Genomic DNA, 22,440 nt, shown 5'->3' with positions numbered 1-22,440 from the left:
ACAAGTCGGAGGATTGATGTTCACCACCATGTTGCATCACCACTTTTACCAACACTGAGCATGAGGACGAGACCCGCTGGTGAAGTGTAAAAAGTTTTCTCATTTTTGTTTGGCAAGAATTTCATCTGCTTAACAGCTTTGAGCTTACTTTGTCGTATTTCTTTTTAATTCACAATGTGCCAAATGTTTTTACTCTTTGGGATTCTCTTCTTTATATCCAATCATGTTTCTGACTAATCTAACTAATTGTAAGCTGTTCTACCAGATGTTCCTTTGAGCACTACCCAACCTTTTAAATCTCATGTTGCCCTTGTCCTCTCTTTCATTTCTTTTTTCTTTTTGGAAACTGTTGCATGCACAAGTTCATTTTAATGCTCGGTATGGAAAATATTTCTTTTACACTTCTGCAGCACTATTTGCCAGGCCAGTTTTATAAAGTTCCAAAAGGTCAAGGAGGTACAAGATTTCTGTACTCATTTAATTTTTTCATGCACTTTGGAGCCACCGGTTTACTTTCTCTGTATGGCTTTTACTGTTGGAGATACTTTTTTGTACATGACAACAACAACAACAACAACAGCAGCAGATCCCTGAAGAGCTGTGTGAGTGCTTTAGCGCTCCACTTAAGTGTTTTTCTTTCCAATCTCTTACTACACATTTTCATTACTTTGTAAAAAATGTCCTTATCAGCATAACTATAACTGCTTTAAACATACGTTTCTACTTCTTTCTATTCTTATAAACTTTAATTGTGCCACCAACCTACTTTTCACTTTAAGAAAAAAATCAAATTAATATGATTTAAACCTCGTACAGTGTGCATAAGTCTTGAGCCACCCCTGAGTTCTTTATTTTTTGCTTTCAGGGAGCCATACTCTTGAGCAACTGTTTTACAGGCTTTCTGAAACATCTTCAAAACTTTTCTTTGGACATTGGCTGCTTTTTCACTCAATTTGAGTTCAGCGACTTCTCCCATTTCCTTAGTTGATTCAACAATCCCAAAGATAAAATAGCATTTTTCTTAATAATACAGCAAGATTACATAACACCCAAACATACAATTTGATTGACATACTGTAATGTAACATAAATTGAAAAATATAACGCATACATTGTCTTAGTGTGTTGAAACTTTGCTTTGGCCATAACAAATATGGATGGAAGAGGCCAAAGTTGTTGGAAAGCTCCATGTTTGCAGGGGTGTGTTGGAGATGAGCATAAGATGTTCAAATGCAAATTAGGGCTGGAGTCCAATAGCACGTTTTTAAAACGAAAATCTAAGAGTTGTGTATCATCAGCTCTGAAGCCACTGGTATCTTTTCTCAGATGCAGGTTTGAATTGCAGCAGTCATATAAATTTTAGATAGCTCATCTAAAAGTCTGATATGCACCCATCTTTTGACAAGCGACAAACTTTTCCTGAAACCAAAATGAGATAAAAACCAAAAAACAACAACATTCACTACACATGATACAATATTAAAGCTGCATTTGACACATTTTTAAACTGTAAATGGAAACTTACTAATACATACATACTGCAGTTTGTTATTAGATTCTAATATGATGTCTGCTGTCATACAAGGCTGGACTTACAGTGATGGGAATCTGCAGTGAAGGCTTCCTGCCTTTAAAACATCCTGGCATGACTTGGACAAGACTCAGGTGTGTGCTTCACACATCACGAGGCCATCAAATGATATCATCGTGCTGTGTTGCAGTGTCGGTACGAGACTGTATTTCACAATCATTTCCCACTGCGGCCTGTCGGACCCTCCTGGCTGACTAATGCCTAGTTATGCATTTAAAAGATTACAAACAAGTTTTACAAAACGAAGCACTGACTGCCACACTATGAAAAAAAAAAAAAAAAAGGATATCTGAAACTATCATGCACACTGTGAATTCCCGCACTCAGTGGGAGATAATTTTGATGCTTTTATTCTGCTCGCTTTTCTCCTCTCGACCGTTATTAATCCATTTTAGAGAGAGGACATCATGACAGATGGGATACTTCTTTTGCTCATGTCCTCCCACTCTGATTGCAGCGACCCATCCATACCGCCCAGGGGGCCATATGTGCTATACTCCTCCTTGAAGGAGTGCAAGGAAGGGGCATGGAGACGTGCCAGATCGCAGTAGCCTTGTTTCCAATGCAACACCAAATATGGACATTGTCTGTAATGAAGTCGATTAACCTAAAGTTTGGGTTTTCTGTGCGTGTGTGTCTTTTGCTTTTTTATAAAGCAGTTTTTACTTGTGCGTTAGGCAGTTCCAGATTAGATTTGTCAAAAGATAAGCCAAAATTGGAGATGGCATTTTTGTAACCTATCCAGATCGCGTATCATTTTAGAGTTCTGCTTTTACTAAAGCGGAGTGTATTGACCTCGTCTGTGACAGGCACCACGGGGAAGCGCTATGAAAGCAAAAAAACGTCTGTTGGCAAGAATGGAGGGCTACCCTGTCATGTCAGAAAGAGCTTTCATGGACCATTTCCAGCAACATGTGCCATTTCTATTGACCTTAGTGGTCACCCTCACTCGTCAAAGCTACCCCGGGGTGCTACTATCGAAGGGACAGCTGCCCCGGTTGGCTGTTATCACTAATGTACGATATCTTACTGTGAAGTGGAAATAGTGGAAGAGTTTGAGCATCAGTCCAGCAGGTTCCTGCTCAGCGTGCAGCCTTAGTTTCTTTGAACAGGCAAAGAGGATTCGAAGAAAGTAAGGAGAGATGTCAAAGCACTGACATTAAGTCACTTAAGTACAAACTGCACCTCTGTCTGCTTGCTTTGACAAATCGGGTTGAAATATACATCCTACTGAAATTCTGCAGTCGGTACCGAAACCAACTGTGGTCTCTTCAATCTCAACTCAGCACAAGAAAGAAAGAAGTAAAAAAGATTGCTTCCAAATACTAAACCCCCCCTTCCAAAAGCAAACTAACATAAATGACCACCAGTGGCTTTTCAGTCTCGCTTCATCAAAAACTGATATGGACTAACCGATCCAGTCAGCTGGGTCCATTGTGTTAGATGCTGTTCCAGTTCCCTCAAATGTAGCATGCACTGCCCGTGGCATTTGGAATCCATTCACCTTTCACAATAGATGAATCATACTGTAACAATATCAAAGACAATATGCGTGCCATTATTGTGGCTTGCCGTAATGATTCTGTTTTTCTTAAAAAACTATATAAATGCAATTGCCCGATCGAATAAATTAGAAACTCATAGTGAAACAGCGAGTGAGGAATTTGTGGTTTTTTTCCCCCTTCTTTCCTGGACACAGAAGGTGACAGTTATGTAAATGCAGCGTCCTAATCTGTCAGTAACACTCTGGCAGGATGGATATTTTGACAGCATGACAGACTTGAGCCTTCTATTTTGGGGAGAGAGATTCAACTGTCAGAAACACTGAACTGTCTTGCAGCTGGAGAAAGAGCATATTTTTATTTAAGCTTGGAGAGTTTGATAGAACAGGCTTCTTATTTAGTGGTTTCAGGGTGCAAGGGGTTATTATTCTTATCATTCATTCATCTGTCGATTAATTGCTCACATTTAATCTAAACATGAGCAAGATTTATAGGTAACATCTTAGATCTGCTTTTTCCAGTCAAAAAAATCTGTTGGTTTGTGGAAGAGCATTTTGGTGCCAGCTATCTTGGTTTAGTTAGAGCCAAAAATATGACAATTTCTGCACAAGAGGGTAGAGTGCAAAGCTGTTCTCTGGGTAATTTTAACTCTAGTTAGCTTTGTTAGGACCTAGCAACCAGTTGGCAACTCCTTGACAGAAATGAGTAAGTGATTGGTTCTTGGAGTGTGCTGGTTGTCACGAGGTAAAGCTTTCACAATGAGGGTGCTGCACCAAAGGTCTTCTTGCAATTGCTTTTGTCAGAACAGATTGGCTCGGTTGCCTACAGTTTGCATAGGAGACACCAACTTGTCAAATACTTGGCAAGTGTTTGCAGACAAGTGGGAGAATGCTTTTCTTTTGCATCACACTTTTCACAGTTTCACTACCTCTCAATGAGCAGTTGGTGGACACTTGCAAAACTGCCAGTTTCTTGTAACTGCAAAGAATTGTAATAGAGTAATGCACGCACCACCGGGAACTGACTTCAAAGAAGTATAACAGGAATAAGTACTCAGCTGTCATGCCTTAAACTGTCTGCGTCCACAAAAGAGTGTAATTAGTAACTGTAGGCGAAAATGGAAATGCTAGTGTACCAAAGTAACTGCAAGGACGTCTTTACGAGCGGTTTTACCAAGAAACTGCCAGGAGCCACAGCCTCCTGCTTGCCAAATAGTAGAGGAGGACAATTGTTTTTCCCAAGTGACCAGTGGTTGCTAGCCAGATCACTGACTGCTCTTTAGGTTTCCATGAGTAGGACTTTAGCAACCAACTTCACAGGCAGCCAGGAACTACACGTTATTGGTAGGCTGCTATACAATAATCACACAAGAAAAGCACCCACCCACAAATAAGGTAGAGAGATTCACTTCAGTGACTTGAATAAATAGCGTTCTCTGGGCAGCACAGTGGTCAGCTTAAAACGGTCCTGGATTTGAATCCACCAACCGTTTTGTATTCTCCTCATGTCTACCTGAGTTATCACCAGGTACTTTGACTTCCTCCCACAGTCCAAAGACATCTGTGTCAGACTTGTGATAGACAACATCCTGTCCAGTGTCTCTGATGGAAGTGGAAGATAATAGAAAAACTGGGTTAATGTTTTGACTTTATCTCCTATGATCTGTGAGAAACAAGCATGAAATGGCATCAGTGCATACATATTGGTCTGACACTGGGATGTTTTTATGAGTGCAAAGTAAGTGTTTGTATTTTATTATTTGTTCTGAACATCTTAAATCTTTCTCTTCAAAATATCACCCATATTATTAGCTATCAAAGCAGTGAAAGTAATTAAAAGTTAGAAACTAAGCATTTTTAATCCACACAAACTAAATTAAAACAAAAATAAGCAAACCCTGTCTGGAAACTAAAACCAAACTGAAGTGAAAAGAGAAATTTGAAAAGTAAATGAAACCTGGAATAGCTCTTGTTGCTATGTGATGTAATATCACTGCACTGCAGTAATTTCCGAGCCAGCTTTATCTTTCCTTTTTTTTCTTCAAAAAGTAGAATGACGGGTAATATAAATGACCTCATTTCCAGGTGCACAACCCCCCTGCAAGTTTAACAATTAATGCAATGCTTTTGACAAACTACCCTCTCAATGAACTCTTGGCAGAGGTGGGCTAAAAGGCAAAAAAACCCCCAAAAAACCCAAATTGGCCATTCAATACATTGGGAGCACTGTCAGAAGCAACTTACAGAGCCGTAAAAAACCCCAGTTATCACCGATAATTACTGACTTAATATCAGTATGAAAGATTTAGTCTGCTTTTGTCACGGACCCGGCTCTGGGGACTCGGGGTCCGTGGGCAGTGGGGACTGTTATTGTTATTATTATTATTATTATTTGGTGTGTTGTCTGCACTGCCCCTATGCACATCTGTATGTAGGCAGGTATGTGTGTGTTTTGCCTTTCTGCTGTGGCCAAGTTACAGGCACCTTCAGCCCTGGGGGCGTGGTCTAACTTGAGGGCTGGCCACACCCGAAGTCCTGGCCGCACACCTGCTCCTCATCTGGGCTCGTCGGGGGAGCTATTTAGATGAGCGATGGAGCTTCCACCGACGCGGGATTATTGCGTTTGACTACACGTCAGTCTTCAAACAAGTCAAGTGTGAGTGTATGCCTGCTGGGATAAGTGTTAACGGCTGCCTCTATTGTTTTCCCCTCAGGAGGAGTGTGGGACGAGAAGGAGCAGTAAGCACGGGGAGTGCAGGGACACTGGGGCAGAGAGCACTACACGGGGACTTTTGGGAAGAAGACACTCCACGGGAGTCTGGGGATTTATTGTTGTTTACTTCACCACCTTGTAAATAAACACTGTTGCACTGAAGAGTCCGGCGTTTGGGTCCTATTTCCCCATCTCCCCACGGTCTGCCAGCCAGACCGTGACAGCTTTGTGTTTCTCATACCCTCTATATGTTGTATACATCCATTGAACCTGGTGTTAACGTGTGCTCTCCCTGGCTAAATGCATCCGACCCAGGGATGGCCCTTATTCTCCCTAACAGATGCAGAGAGCGCAATTACTGCTCACGCAATTACTACTCCTCGCGGTGCACAGCGGGCGTGTAGAGTCTAACATGTCTCTCAAAAAAAGAAGGCAAAAAAAAGTGCTGCTGAAATGAAGGGATTCTCTTTGGGGCCATTTTAAGCTGTCAAAATGAAAAATAACGTCCGTGAACTTTGATCCTAGACGAGCCAGCATGGAGATTTTGGTCTATGACTGACAGGTACGTGCTTGTGGATCTATTTTAGAGTCACTGTAAAACGTAGAGTTTGTTGATGTGTTATTATCCAGGTGCAAACACTAGATTTCTGCAGCAGTTTTTGCTTTAATAAGTATAAATTCTCTTCTCATTGAGCTTTGGAGGGTTCGGGGCTATTTTGGGCCTTTTATGGCTGGGTTCTCAGGTAGAAAATACTCTGAAGGAATGATGGTTTTTTTCCCTCATATTATTAATCAAACCAACAATGCATCCAAAGAAGCCAATGGCACAGAATGTACTTTTTTTTTTGCCCCTCAACGACACTCCGCTGACCAATTTCCCATCACTTGCTCTGACTCACCCCATTTTGAAGAAGCAGCACACTGACTTTATTACCGCGGCACTGGCAGACAGGGACTCATAAAGCTGACGGGTGTGATAACTCGTCCCCTACCTTGTCATGGCTCGAAGAAGAGGATGGAACAAAGGTGTGATGGAGAAGGGCATGAAGCCATCATCCCGCAGCGTGCTCAATGGGTTTTTCCTGTGACACCCTGTCGCTCCAGATTTAAAGACTGAAGGGAAGGCCCAGACAGTGATGGGTGATGGAGTGCCGCAGATGCAAACAGGGCCGATGTACCTTGGTGTTTACGTCTCAGAAGAGCAGTTTGTTCTCTTGACTGAGGCACTTTTAAGGGCCTGGGGTGAGAAGGGCATTGGCGCTTTCAGACTTTCTTTAAAGCCTTTTCCCCCCCTCACTCAGAGATGGATTGTAAAGTGCAGACATTTTCAGATTTCAGGCAAAGCCTATTCATTTTTAATGCAATTAATATTAAATCATGTCCTAAAGGTCATGATTATTTAACGAGGGCACCTATCTTCACCTGCTGAGTTAGATAAACAGAATCTACCCTGCACCTCTTCTCAGGCTGGACCTCAAGTCTCCTCTCGGAGAAGCTAAAACCTTAAATACCCTGACTAAGTGATGAAAGAGCCGCCTTTGTTCTGCTAATGCAAAGCAGCATATTTATTCATAAATTCATAAAATTAGCATAGAGTGTGGTATTTCACACTTGTTTACACTTTAAAAATGTCAGTATGTTACTAGTATTTCCCTTTAGTGTCACCTTCACTGATGGACTTTTTTCTTTACAGTCCACAAATCCGGAAATAATGATTATGTAATGAGTGCTTTGATCTAATCAATAAGTTGCCATTACCTTCAACTATGACACACTTTCGCTGTTTTTTATTTCAGTGTTAGTCATACAATCTAGTCAGATTGTGGGGTTACCAGTCTTTACCTTAAAACATTAAAACTGTTTTCAGACCGATCACACCAATGTTAAATTTTAAGGCCAGATTTACTAACAAGTTCTACCAGTGCAAACTGATTTATGTCAACTAATTTAATTTTTCATTTTTTAAAGTACTGTCAGTGTTTACATGAGATAATAATGACAAATTGTGTGTAAGAGGTGACCCTGCTTTTTATTTATGGGAGTCCCTTTCCAAAGTCATTTACGAACATTTGCTAAATGGATTCATATTTAATGGCAAAGAACTGTAGCCTATACTTTATATTTTTGTGCTTGATATTGAAAAAAAAACAACCTGTGTCTGTGTTTAAAAAAAAAAAAACTTTTTAAAACTAACCCTTTGGAGTTGTTGTGCCATTTTGCCCTGTTTAGCGAATCTGGCCCAGAGTAACGAAACTACTTCTAAGATTAAGATGGCGCCGGTGAGGTCGGCTGCCGTCACAACTAGTGATGGGATTTCCGGCTCTTTTTGGAGATCCGGCTCTTTCGGTTCGGCTCACTAAAAAGAGCCGGCTCTTTCGGCTCCGAACCGGCTCTTCAGATTGTTTTGTTGCTTTAATTAATTTATTATTAACAATAATATAAAATTATGCACAAAAGGAATTACTAACGTACAAAAAGTGGTTTTATTTATATATGTTTATATGCGGTGGCACCTAGAGACAAAACACGTACAAACTCCAAAACACATTTCTAGCATGAACTGAACTTCCAAAGCAAAGCTACTAGATCACTTAAATTACACAATTGAAAGCATGTATGTATTGTTTGTGTATTCATACACAAGCACTCATATATATTCAAATAATTTAAAAAAGTTCATTTACCTGTTACTACCACACATCAAATCCGGTCGTTGGTACTTGCTGGCTTGTGTAGCCACAAGATAACAAAAGCTCAACACTGCGCCCAGCATCCTGGAGCACTTCTGTTGTCTTTTGTATGTGTTTTGAGTTTTTATATGCTTCTAAGTTTTTACGTGCTTATGAGTTTTTACGTGTTTTGGAGTTTTTACGTGTTTTGGAGTTTGTACGTGTTTTTACGTCTTTTGGAGTTTGTACATGCTTCAGAGTTCGTACGTGATTTGAAGTTTATATGTGCTTCGTCTCTAGGGGCCACCATAAATATACTTTTATTTATTCACTCCACATAAAATGTAATAAATAAATCATATTTTCAGCTTTTTCCTTTTACAAATTTAAAGTGAAAACAACACAAAACACTGCAAACCACAACACAATTAAATATAAATTAAAATATGAAAACATAAAGAAGATGCATATTCTCTGTCATATGGGCCCGCACGAATAAACTTTCTGAATCCTTTATCATCTGCAACCGAAAATAGTTGTGGATGATTACTATACCTTTCTAATGTGATGTTGTTGTCCCTGGCTCTCTTTCTCTCTCTCTCTCCCTCTGGCTCTGTTCCTGTGCTACTGAGTATAACTACCGCCCCTCCCCCCTCTGCCCAGCGTAAAGCACAAGGCTCACGTGCAGAGTGAAGCGGAAAAAAAGTGCGAGAGAGAGAGAGAGAGGGTGAGAGAGAAAAAAAAACCCCACGTGACGGCTCGCGATAAGAAGCCGGCTCGCGTCGTTCACGTCAAAGAGCCGGCTCTAAGAGCCATTTCGTTCGCGAACGACCCATCACTAGTCACAACTGCTCCGACCACTTTTTCTTTGTCTTTGTTTTTTAAGTTAGTTTTCAGCGTTTCTAAATCGGCAACATCATCACCATTGGGTACATTAGGTATGACAGTGACACTCTTGTTTCTATTGGTATACAATGTACTCACAATTCGAAGTTTTTAACTCCGGATCCAAGCTGGCCGAGTGAGATCTTGAGGGAGAACAAAGGGAAGCAGCGGCGGCCTAGAGGGAAGCGAGCCGGCGTCAGGAACAGGCTGAGAGCTCGTGCACACCGCACACCTCTGCCTAGCATCCTGCTCGCCAACGTCCAGTCACTGGAGAACAAGCTTGACGACCTCAGGGCCAGGGTAAAGTTCCAGAGAGACATTCGGGACTGCAATCTCCTCTGCTTCACCGAGACATGGCTGAACCCAGCGGTGCCGGACCACGCCATCCAGCCGGCCGAGTTCTTCTCGGTTCACCGCATGGACAGGACACGGGACTCGGGGAAGTCAAGGGGAGGCGGCGTGTGTTTAATGGTGAACAACAACTGGTGCAACAGTGCGAACGTTGTTCCTCTCACACGCTCCTGCACACCAAATCTGGAACTACTGTCCATCATGTGCCGTCCTTTTTATCTACCTCGGGAATTTACATCGGTCATTGTAAGTGCCGTTTATATTCCACCACAAGCGGACATGGTCACCGCCTTATGCGAGCTGCATGAGGCACTCACACAGCACCAGACACAACACCGGGACGCTGCGCTTATTGTGACGGGGGACTTTAATAGCGCCAACCTCAAACGCGCAGCGCCGAACTTTTATCAACACATCACCTGCCCCACCAGAGGTGAAAGGACACTGGACCACTGCTACACTACGGTCAAGGACGGCTACAAGGCACAATCCCGCCCTCCGTTTGGCAAGTCTGATCAAGCCGCCATCTTCCTCATGCCAAAATACAAACAAAGGCTGAAACAGGAAGTTCCGGTTCAGAGGAAGGTCACGCGCTGGACGGATCAATTGGTGGCCGCGTTACAGGACGCACTCGATGACGCAGACTGGGGCATGTTCAGAAACAGCTCCGATGATGATGTCAACGTGTTTACGGAAGCGGTTGTGGGATTCATCGGGAAACTAGCGGATAATACCGTGGAGACAAAGACTATCACAACGTTTCCCAACCAGAAGCCGTGGGTGGATAAAACCATCCGCGACGCTCTGAGATCCCGCACCGCTGCCTACAACACGGGACTCACGACGGGGGACATGGACCCGTACAAAGCCGCGTCATATAACGTGCGGAGGGCGGTGAAAGAGGCGAAACTCCAACAGAGTGACTCTAGGAGCCTGTGGCAGGGACTAAGGACAATAACGGACTATAAAGCACCAACAACCGGTATGACGAACACGGCCGTGACTCTGGAAGACGACCTGAACACTTTCTATGCTCGCTTCGAGGCTGCAGCTAAGGACTCCAACAATGCTAGTGCTAGCGGCGCTAACGGCTGCAGACAGGAAGATACTGCCAGCACCGGAAACGTGCTCGTCGTCTCCGAGCATGAAGTACAGTGGGGCAAAAAAGTATTTAGTCAGCCACCGATTGTGCAAGTTCCCCCACCTAAAATGATGACAGAGGTCAGTAATTTGCACCAGAGGTACACTTCAACTGTGAGAGACAGAATGTGAAAAATAAATCCATGAATCCACATGGTAGGATTTGTAAAGAATTTATTCGTAAATCAGGGTGGAAAATAAGTATTTGGTCAATAACAAAAATACAACTCAATACTTTGTAACATAACCTTTGTTGGCAATAACAGAGGTCAAACGTTTACTATAGGTCTTTACCAGGTTTGCACACACAGTAGCTGGTATTTTGGCCCATTCCTCCATGCAGATCTTCTCGAGAGCAGTGATGTTTTGGGGCTGTCGCCGAGCAACACGGACTTTCAACTCCCGCCACAGATTTTCTATGGGGTTGAGGTCTGGAGACTGGCTAGGCCACTCCAGGACTTTCAAATGCTTCTTACGGAGCCACTCCTTTGTTGCCCGGGCGGTGTGTTTTGGATCATTGTCATGTTGGAAGACCCAGCCTCGTTTCATCTTCAAAGTTCTCACTGATGGAAGGAGGTTTTGGCTCAAAATCTCACGATACACGGCCCCATTCATTCTGTCCTTAACACGGATCAGTCGTCCTGTCCCCTTGGCAGAAAAACAGCCCCATAGCATGATGTTTCCACCCCCATGCTTCACAGTAGGTATGGTGTTCTTGGGATGCAACTCAGTATTCTTCTTCCTCCAAACACGACGAGTTGAGTTTATACCAAAAAGTTCTACTTTGGTTTCATCTGACCACATGACATTCTCCCAATCCTCTGCTGTATCATCCATGTGCTCTCTGGCAAACTTCAGACGGGCCTGGACATGCACTGGCTTCAGCAGCGGAACACGTCTGGCACTGCGGGATTTGATTCCCTGCCGTTGTAGTGTGTTACTGATGGTGACCTTTGTTACTTTGGTCCCAGCTCTCTGCAGGTCATTCACCAGGTCCCCCCGTGTGGTTCTGGGATCTTTGCTCACCGTTCTCATGATCATTTTGACCCCACGGGATGAGATCTTGCGTGGAGCCCCAGATCGAGGGAGATTATCAGTGGTCTTGTATGTCTTCCATTTTCTGATGATTGCTCCCACAGTTGATTTTTTCACACCAAGCTGCTTGCCTATTGTAGATTCACTCTTCCCAGTCTGGTGCAGGTCTACAATACTTTTCCTGGTGTCCTTCGAAAGCTCTTTGGTCTTGGCCATGGCGGAGTTTGGAGTCTGACTGTTTGGGGCTGTGGACAGGTGTCTTTTATACAGATGAGTTCAAACAGGTGCCATTCATACAGGTAACGAGTGGGGGACAGAAAAGCTTCTTACAGAAGACGTTACAGGTCTGTGAGAGCCAGAGATTTTCCTTGTTTGAGGTGACCAAATACTTATTTTCCACCCTAATTTATGAATAAATTCTTTACAAATCCTACCATGTGAATTCATGGATTTTTTTTTCACATTCTGTCTCTCACAGTTGAAGTGTACCTCTGGTGCAAATTACTGACCTCTGTCATCATTTTAAGTGGGGGAACTTGCACAATCGGTGGCTGACTAAATACTTTTTTGCCCCACTGTAAGGAGAGTTCCCATCCTGGCAACAAACTGTTCCAACTTCTGCAATCTGGTAGAAGGTTCCGCATCTTCCGGGCAAGGACAGAGAGACTCAAGAGGAGCTTCTATCCCCAAGCCATCCGTGCCCTAAACACACACACCCGCCCTCTCACATCATCTATAATTGACTGAGACAGGACTCTTCCAGACACTAAACCAAGGCACAATGTACATTTCAATTCTTTTAATTTTAAATATGTTTATATTGTCTATCCTGTAAAATAGTCAGATGTCTATTCATATTAATGTACAGAATTCACCTGCTTGCTGCTACTACTGCACATTCACCCAATGTATATACACACACATATATATATATATATATATATACACACACACACACATACACACATGTGTGTATATATATACATATATATACACACACACACACACACACACACACATATATATATACATACATATATATATACACACACACACACACATATACATACATATATATATACACACACACACACACACATATATACACACACATATATACATATATATATATATATATATATATATACATATACATATATATATATATATATATATATATATATATATATATATATATATATATATATATAATGTTCTTCCTCTACACCCCCCCAATTTTTTTGCACATGTCGAGGAGCGTGTCAGGCTACATTTCACTGTGTGTTATACTTGTATAACTATGCATGTGACAAATAAAGAACCTTGAGCCTTCAAAAGAGTGAACACCAGGAAAGCAGCAGGACCAGACGGCATCCCAGGTCGTATCCTAAGAGACTGCGCATACCAGCTAGCTCCTGTGTTCACTGAGATATTCAACATCTCTTTATCTCAGTCGGTGATCCCCACATGCTTCAAAGAGTCCATCATTGTTCCTGTCCCGAAGAAACCCCACCCTGCTTCTCTCAATGACTACCGCCCTGTAGCCCTCACCTCAGTAGTGATGAAGTGCTTTGAACGCCTGGTCAGAGACTTCATCATTTCTTCACTACCAGACACACTGGACCCACTACAGTTCGCTTACTGTCCAAATCGTTCCACAGACGATGCCATCTCTCATCTCCTCCACACATCACTTACTCACTTGGACACTAGAAGGGGGAATTATGTTAAAATGCTCTTTATAGACTACAGCTCTGCATTTAACACCATAATTCCCTCCACACTCACCACCAAGCTGGAGCATCTGGGACTCAGCTCATCTATGTGTCAGTGGATCTCCAACTTCCTAACTGGCAGACCACAGGCAGTAAGGATGGGCGGACATGTCTCAGCCTCCACCACTCTCAGCACTGGAGCCCCCCAGGGGTGTGTTCTGAGCCCCCTGCTGTACTCTTTGTACACATATGACTGTGTGGCCACTACCAGCTCCACCACCATCATCAAGTTTGCTGACGACACCGTCGTGGTGGGCCTGATCTCTGATAACAACGAGACGGCCTACCTGAAGGAGATTAGGAATCTGGAGAACTGGTGCCAGAGGAACAACCTCCTTCTAAACGTCAGTAAGACAAAGGAACTGATAGTGGACTTCAGCACTAAGCAGGAGAGGAACTACCAGACCCCCGTCATCAATGAGTGCCCAGTGGAGAGAGTGGACAGCTTCAAATACCTAGGAGTTCACATCACGCAGGACCTGTCATGGTCCTGTCACATCAACACCGTGGTGAAAAAGGCCCGACAGCGTCTCTACCACCTCAGACGCTTGAGAGACTTCCAACTGCCCTCCAAGGTGCTCAGGAACTTTTACTCCTGCACCATAGAGAGCATCCTGACGGGAAACATCTTAACCTGGTTCGGGAACAGCACCATGCAGGACAGACGAGCTCTACAGAGGGTTGTGCGGTCAGCTGAGCGCACCATCCGCTCCGAGCTCCCTGACCTGCACTCAATCTACAGCAGGCGGTGCTGGACCAAGGCCAGGAAGATCGTGAAGGACCTCAGCCATCCCAACAACGGACTGTTCTCTCTGTTGAGGTCAGGAAAGCGATTCCGCTCCCTGAAGACCAACACAGAGAGACTGAGGAGAAGCTTCTTCCCGCAGGCGATACGGTCTCTCAATCACACCACCACACAGTACTGACCCACACATACAGTCCTTACACACACACTGGACATTCTGGACATTGTTTTCACTTCATCACTTAAATCACTTTAAGCATATTTGCACTGCACAAGACATAATGTGGATTGCACAACACTGGACATTATATTCTTCATTTCCAGTTAATACTTGTACAGCTGCTGTTATTGTGTATATATTTATTTATATTTCTTCATACATTCTTATATAGTTCTATATTGTGTATTTTGTTGTACAGTTATTTTATTTTCAACTTTAATTTATATATTTAAGTGTGCCTATGCCAAAAGGCACACTTATTACTATTGCTCGGATTTATTAAGTGTGCCTATGCCAAAAGGCACACTTATTACTATTGCTCGGATTTATTATTCTTATTATTATTATTAAGTGTGCCTATGCCAAAAGGCACACTTATTACTATTGCTCGGATTTATTATTCTTATTATTATTATTATTATTATTTTCCTTTTTCAGCCTGAAATTTCCGCGCGTAACTCATCCCACAGTTTTGACACAAGCTTCATATATGTTATATCATTTTGTGCGGCTGGATCAGGAATGGTGTGCTATGACTTTTGGTGTTTATTACTTCTATAGTTTTTTAAATATGAATATTTTAATGCAAGTTTTTGCCCATTCAAATGAATGGGAACGAACGAAAGTGAAACTTTACTTACTTTGTGGTGTGTTTGCTCACTCACTTAATTTGTGGTGTGTTGGCTCACTCTAGTGGTATGTCCCCGTATTTGGATTACCATAATGACAACAATATGAACGGCGCGCACAGCGTCGGTGCTTTCAGGAACCATTGGAATTCTTAAGGTTGCACGAAGCATTGAATAGTTACGGTAACGGCAAGGGTGTATGCTTGGTGGAAAACTGCATATCCCACAATTCAAAGCACGCCTCTACCAGTCAAACAATGGCGGCTGCCACTTGGTTTAATATATTCCTCTTATTTGTGTTTCTAGGTCACAAAGTAAACTTTTAAGATATTTTCAGGTGAGAATGTAGGTGTGTAAACGTCAAATATCTGCTCGTTTTGTCAAAACATCCCATATTAGCAACAGATTTCTCACGATGTTGCTGCTAGCCGGCTAGCTAGTTCGGCCGGCCGGCTAGCTAGCGCCGCTTCGCTCAAAAGCACCCAGGCTTGGCTTTCAGTGAGGCGTCTCTAACTCCTTTCACCCCCGATCGCTCCGCAAACAGTCTTTGTCTTAGCTGGACTTATTTTTCGTTTATATGGGCCGATGATGCTGGTCGATGTGGAAAAAAATAACTGAGTTGTTCATATACCGGTGGCTAGCTAGCTCCGCGTTAGCCACCGGTATATGTCTCTTCCCCTCGTATGCGGGGAAAGAAACACCGATCGACCGGTGGTGGCTAACGCGGAGCTCAATCGTGGATAAGGGAAACCCAATGCAGGAGAAGCAGGCGGCTGGTGAACTGAATTTCAGGTAAGACGTTATTAACTGCACTCTATTTGGGTCAGATATAAACCGAGTTTAGGTGTAGTTTATTTTCGTTGTGCTGACAGTTACAATAACTGTACTGCGTGCTAGCTAGCACGACGGAGTTTCTATACAGCTGTGCGCGCTAAGTTACTGATTTTGAACTTTATGACAGCCTCCCCTATTTTCAGGCGAGAATGTAGGGGTGTAAACTTCAAATATCTGCTCGTTTTATCAAGAAGTCCCATATTTTATCAAGAAGTCCCATATCTCTCACGATGTTACTGCTAGCGCCGCATGGCAGCTAGCTGGCTAGGGCGGGTTGGCTGACACCTAGGCCGGGCTGACTGATACCCAGGCCGGCTCACGCTCACGTTTCACCGCCGTATGGCAGCTAGCCGGCTAGCTGGCTAGCGCGGCTTGGCTGCCACCCAGGTCGGGCTGGCTGACACCCAGGCTGGGCTGGCTGACACCCAGGCCCGCTCACGCTGTCGTGTCACCCCTAGTCTTTCGTGATGACTCTTGGTTGGCTGCTGGACTTATTTTTCATTTATATGGGCTGGTGATTCAGTATGACTGTCCGGTGAACTGAATGTCAGGTAAGACGTTATGTATATGTAAGGTAGTGACTGGAATAAGTCACAAGGTGTCGCTGTTGAGCTGCATATATGTTGTAAATTTTAGCAATTTTGACCATTTGTCCTCTGCAGGACACCGTAGTTCAGATTTCTCGTTCGCGTGGGCGCCATCTTGGTTCAGTGTTTACTGTGATGTGCAAAGGTAAGCACTGTCAGTGGCGAACTGCATTGGTTTTGTTTAAAAATAAGTGTTCCACTGTGTAAAATAGCGGTTTGTCATTTAAGCCGAGCATATATTTTGTTTATTGAGAGGTTCATGTATTGTCTGATGAGAGTATGAGACAAAGATATACTTTTCTTTCTTACTCTCATATAAAATATTTAGCTTTTATTAAATAGTTATCTGAATCTTACAACCAAAGTTTGTATAATAATACACAAGATTGGCTGTAGACCATTGTTAATCATTCAGAACACTGTGTAAAAATAACAAAAAACAAAAAGTGAATGAAAAGTGCATAAATATTTATTTTACGTGTTTGATGTGTGTGGCAGGGCGTGGTCTGCAGTGCCGCTGCAGGGGAGGTGGACCCACCTCAGCGGCATCTGCAATCACGCCTCTCAGGTGTAAAGTCTGTGCTCTCTCTGCTTTTTTTTTTTTTTTTTTGTGTATGTGTCGGGCTGTGAGATGAAAAGCTACAGCCGGCTGTGTGGGTACAGCAACTATGTGTGAAAAGTGGTCCATAACGTAATGCTTCAAAGTGTGTTCATGCAAACATTGTCGGGTCTGCTTATGAACCTCTGTGCACAGCGTCTACAAATTGGGGCTGTACGAAGTCACCTCATCTTTACACAAAACTGTAAGCTGTCATCTGTGAGGCGCGAGCGGTGTTTGGTTTTACCATAGTTCATGGTGGAGAATGGCTGCTCTGCTGAGTTTTGCTCTCTGTAGCCGTTTGAATGGCAAACTATATTGATTAGCGGCGGCATAGGCACACTTAAAATTTCTTCATAAATTTTCGCTTTCTAGTTTATCTTATTTCTTTCCCAATTAAATTTACCCTTCATTCTAATTTGTGTTGTACAGTTATTTCATTTTTAACCTTAATTTATATTTTATTCCTTCCTAGTTAAATTTACCCTTTTTAATTTTTCATATTTATTTCCTATCTTATTCATAGCCTTTTCCTTTTTTGTTTTCTTTAGGTCACGAGCAGTTGTCCAAGCATTTCACTACTGAAGGATACAAAAAAAACAACAACAGCAATAGAATAATATTAAACACAAAGTGAACCCGTCTTCCTTCATTAAATAGGTTCTTTTAGATGTTAAGGAGGAATTGACTTAACCAGGCTGGCGGAGAATGAAGACAACCGGACACCTGCGGCAGATGGGGAATCAGTGAACTTTTATTGAGACAGAGACAACCTCTCAACACAGCTCACATCAGGAGATTCCCAAGATTTGCTGTGAGGATGGGTATATATTCTCTAAAACTTACAGGAGGGGGTTGTGAGGAAAGTGCTGCATTAGCAGAAAAACAACTCCATAAAAGGAAATCGGCCTTGGGTGTTCTAGTCTCTTCGCTTGCAGATATCTTGCACCTGCAGGATGAGGCGATCGCTTCTTATCGCTCTCAAGGCCAAAGTCGTGAGCACATTTTTATTACACAGTTGCACAGTAACTTTAAAGCTGAACAATATTTAAAGCTGAATAATGTTTGATCAGATTATATTTTCTTCAAATCCCCCTTTTGACCCATCTTAAATGGGTCAACACACAAAAATAAGTAACATTCAAAGGAACACAGAGACGTGTCGAAGCCTGGCTCGAAAAACTCCTCGGGTCTTATCATTTGTCTTTATCTGTCATTGCAGATGAGGAGAAAAGAGTCCAGGCACCACCCTGCCCAGGGGTCGGCTGCAAGCAGTCTCGGTTCCCGACGAAAGCAGTAACAGCTGTCCTGCACACAAGGATACAACGAGTCAGTGCAACCAGGGTAGTGACACAAAATTAACAGTTCCTGTAACCCAGCAACCAAAAAGCATAAGTAATGATAAAAATGTGGAGAGTACAGAGTATACTATAATAATGAGAGATATAAACGTGAAAATGTGAAAGAATAAATCAACAGTAAAATAAACCCAGAACGGTAACTGCTAAGGACATTCAAAAGTGAATATGGTAAAACGTGAGGAAGGGGTGTGGAAAAAAAAACAATTTATATCCAGTGGTGGGAGTACACATTCGCTCAGGCTTAAGTCCGGAGACCCTGAGAACATCGCTTAACCCTCACAACCCGACCAGACACAGTTCAACCAGATATATCCTTCAAGAGGAAGTGGGTGAGGGAAACAATTAATAACAAGCCTAATACAAAACACCACAGAGAAACAACCATTCTAGAAGCATTTAAACAAGAGAAAGACGATAATGTTCGTCACCCTCACGATCAGAGTTTTCATCATCCGTTGGCGAGGAGTTAAAGAGCAACAAAAAGTATCAGTGACACAACTTTAAATGAGCTTTCAGCGGTTAAAACTATTGCAATGTAAAATGTAAATCTTAAAAACTCAAGCCAATATAAAAGCAAAGTCATAAAAGATGTTAAAAATAGAAAAATAAAAATGTTTAGTTCAGTATGAAGAACACCCCCTTTTGTAACCAGCCGGCTTGTAGGTTGAGTTTTGGCTCCCTCAAGTGGTTGGTGATGCTGTTGCAGCTCCTTCTGACAGGTCCTTCTGCACCTCTCTCAAGGTTCTTCCTGGTTCGGTGGCAGCAGCGCACTGTGTGTAATGAAACCAGGTGTCACCTTTCCCTTCGAGCCTGACAGCGTGGGAGGTCCGCTCTGTTATGCGGTAAGGGCCTGTCCAGCGAGGCTCAGCCCACTTTCTCTTTGTGACTTTCAGGAGGACGTAGTCCATTCCAGGTGTAGCCGCCTCTTTCTGCTCTTGCTGGTTTCTTTCAGCGACCTGTGAGGAATACTGGGCAACAAAACTGCGGAGCATGTTATAATATGTCCTCGGATCGAGGTCTGAATCAGCTTCATCCGACATTAACAGGCGAGAGGAGGGGCCAGGAAAAGGCCTGCCATGCTCCAACTCAAATGGAGTGTAACCAGAGGTTTGATTTACTGAGCATCTTATGGACATTAATGCAAGAGGCAATGCCTTAACCCAATCTAATTTGGTCTGTGCACAGATTTTAGCCAATTTAGTTTTTAGAGTTTGATTCATCCTTTCCACTTTCCCCTGGGATTGGGGGTGGTAAACTGAGCCAAACTTATGTTTCAAACCTAATGCGGCTTCAACCCTCTGCAGATCGTGGTTCCTGAAATGCGAACCATTGTCCGACCTTATGACCTCGGGAAACCCATGCTGTGGTATATAATGATTAATCAGACACTTCACCACAGTTCCACTGTTTTCACTTGCTGTCGGCCAGGCTTCTGGCCAACCTGAAAATGCATCCACAGCCACCAGCAGGTACCTGTAACTACCTACTCTGTCCACCATGTCTGTGTAATCAATGATTATTTCTTTCCCTGGGCAAAGTGGGATGGGGAAGTACCCTGCTATTGGCTTGAAGGCGGGCTTGATTCCAAATTGGTTGCACTCCTTACAGGTTTTAACCATGTATTTTGTCATGTCTTTTAGATAAGGGTGCCACCAGGCGGCTAAGTTCCTCATCATTTGTGCAGGTCCCACATGCCCCACTCCATGTGCCTCTTCCATTGCTGTCTGTCTGACCCCTGGCGGTAGAATGGGCCTTCCATCTGGGCCACGCCAAACATCTGTGTTTGTGGCCCCTCTTGTTACCCATAATGATTTTTCCTGGGGGCTGGCTTTGTCCTGTAACTCTCTGATTGTGGCTAGGCCTAGTTGTATGGGTGGTCTTTCTGGAGGGGGTGTGGCTTCTGGGTCCATTACCATAATCAGGGAGGGTAAGTAACCAGCTGTCTGCTTAGCTACTAAGTCGGCCTGTTTGTTACCTAATGCCACTAAGTCCAATCCGGCACTGTGTCCTTTGCATTTTACCACTGCCACCTTAACAGGTAACAACAGTGCTTCCGCTAATTCCCTCATTTCTATCTCATGTTTAATAGGCTTTCCGCTGGCTGTCAAAAAACCAGCTCTTAGCCACTGCTTGAGCTCCACATGCACTGCTCCCACAGCATAAGCTGAATCGCTGTATATATTCACTTTCTGTCCCTTTCCCATCCTTAAGGCTTCAATCACCGCTCTCAGTTCAGCTCTCTGTGCAGACTGTTGTCCTGTCAACTGCTCTGCTTTCACTGTTTTCCATCTCATGTCTGTCTGTTCCACTATTGCCCATGCAGCCTTCAACATTCCACTTTCAGTTCTGAAACAACATCCATCTGTGAACCAATCTTTTTCTGCATCCATTAGAGGTTCTGCCTGCAAATCTGGCCTGATTTTCTCCTGTACCTGCACAACCTCTTCACACATATGTGGTTCCCCTGATCCCATGTGATCAGCCATGTTTATGCCTTCATGTGAGTAGGTGATGTGTGGTGCTTCCAAAATGGTACTGAGGCGTCTCTGCCTGAGTGAAGTGAGTGTGAAGGCCTGTGAGGAGACGTAGGCCACCACACTGTGTGATGTCAAAATTTTTAGTGGGTGGTTCATCACTATGTGTGCTGTTTTCTGAATGATTTTTGCAAGTCCAGAAACGTGTTGTGTGCACGGTGGGTGGCGTTTTTCAGTGTTGTCAAGCATTACGCTTACATATGTCAACACTTTTCTCTCTCCCCCTTTTTTCTGGAACAGGATACCATTGATATGGGTTCCGGTTCCAGAAACATCAAGATGAAAAGGCAAAGCATAATCTGGCACAGCAAGGTCAGAGGCGACAGAAAGCTGTTGTTTTAACTTTATAAACGCCTGTTCTGTTTCTGTAGTCCATGAGAGGGGAGCAGAGAGGTTTCTCATGCCTTGTTCATTTACCAAAACGCGCAAAGGGGAAGTAAGGCCAACATAGTCTGGGACATAGGTCCTGCTGTAACCAGTCAGGCCCAAAAATGACAACATGTCTTTTACAGTTAGAGGTTTAGGATGGTGCAAAATGGAGTTCCTGTGTTCTGGGGACAAGGAAATACCGGACTGTGAGACCATGCGGCCTAGAAAAGAAACCTGTTTTCTTGCAATCTGTAGTTTGTTTTTGCTCACTTTAAAACCTGTGTTGGCCAGGTGGTGAAGTACCACTCTGGTGGCCTCCAAACAGATGTCAGCCGTGGGGGCAGACAGCAAAAGGTCATCCACATATTGTATTAACATACAGTCAGATGGTAGTGGGCTGGTTTGTAAAAGTTCTTTCAAACACTGATTAAACAGTCCTGGGGAGAGGGCAAATCCCTGTGGTAAGCGAGTGTAACGCCATTGTCGGCCTCTAAATGTAAATGAGAAAATGTCACGCAGTGACTCACGAAGTGGGAGGCAGAAAAAGGCATTAGCCAAGTCAATGCAGGTGAACCAGGCATGAGATGGTGGGAGGTTGGTCAAGGCAACATAAGGATTAGGCACAGGCAAAGTAGGAGTGCCAAGTAAGGCATTAATCCTTCTCAAATCATGTGCCATTCTGAACTTCCCCGTGCCTTTTTTCTCAACGGGTAGGATGGGCGTGTTCCACTTAGAGCAGGAGGGCTCCAAGACACCGGCAGTGACCAAACCAGAAATTGTTTCTGCAATCCCAGCCTCAGCCTCCGGTCTGTGTGGGTACTGAGGCTGCCACAAAGGGGTAGCAGATGACAGTTGAAAAGAGACTGGCTCCACATCAACTAAACCTACATCTGTGGGTCCAAG

The 22,440-nt window shown here is 43.4% G+C and overlaps 1 protein-coding gene across 1 annotated transcript in view; it reads left to right on the top strand.

Moving 5' to 3' along the window:
* Positions 1 to 9,776: 9,776 nt before the first annotated feature.
* The window catches only part of LOC309701095 (uncharacterized protein), a gene marked incomplete at its 5' end in the record, with an annotated part of 151,761 nt that continues 139,097 nt past the window's right edge, over positions 9,777 to 22,440 (top strand). The window contains one exon of the mRNA XM_082525104.1: positions 9,777 to 11,147. Coding sequence (XP_082381230.1) covers positions 9,777 to 10,982 — 1,206 coding nt within the window. The 3' untranslated portion in view covers positions 10,983 to 11,147. The remainder of the gene's footprint in view (positions 11,148 to 22,440) is intronic.

The sequence above is a fragment of the Aulonocara stuartgranti genome, assembly GCF_965226115.1.
Source record: "Aulonocara stuartgranti genome assembly, chromosome: 23".
Lineage (NCBI taxonomy): Eukaryota > Metazoa > Chordata > Actinopteri > Cichliformes > Cichlidae > Aulonocara > Aulonocara stuartgranti.
Note: the sequence above shows the minus strand (reverse complement) of the source record. Positions and strands in the feature narration are given on the sequence as shown.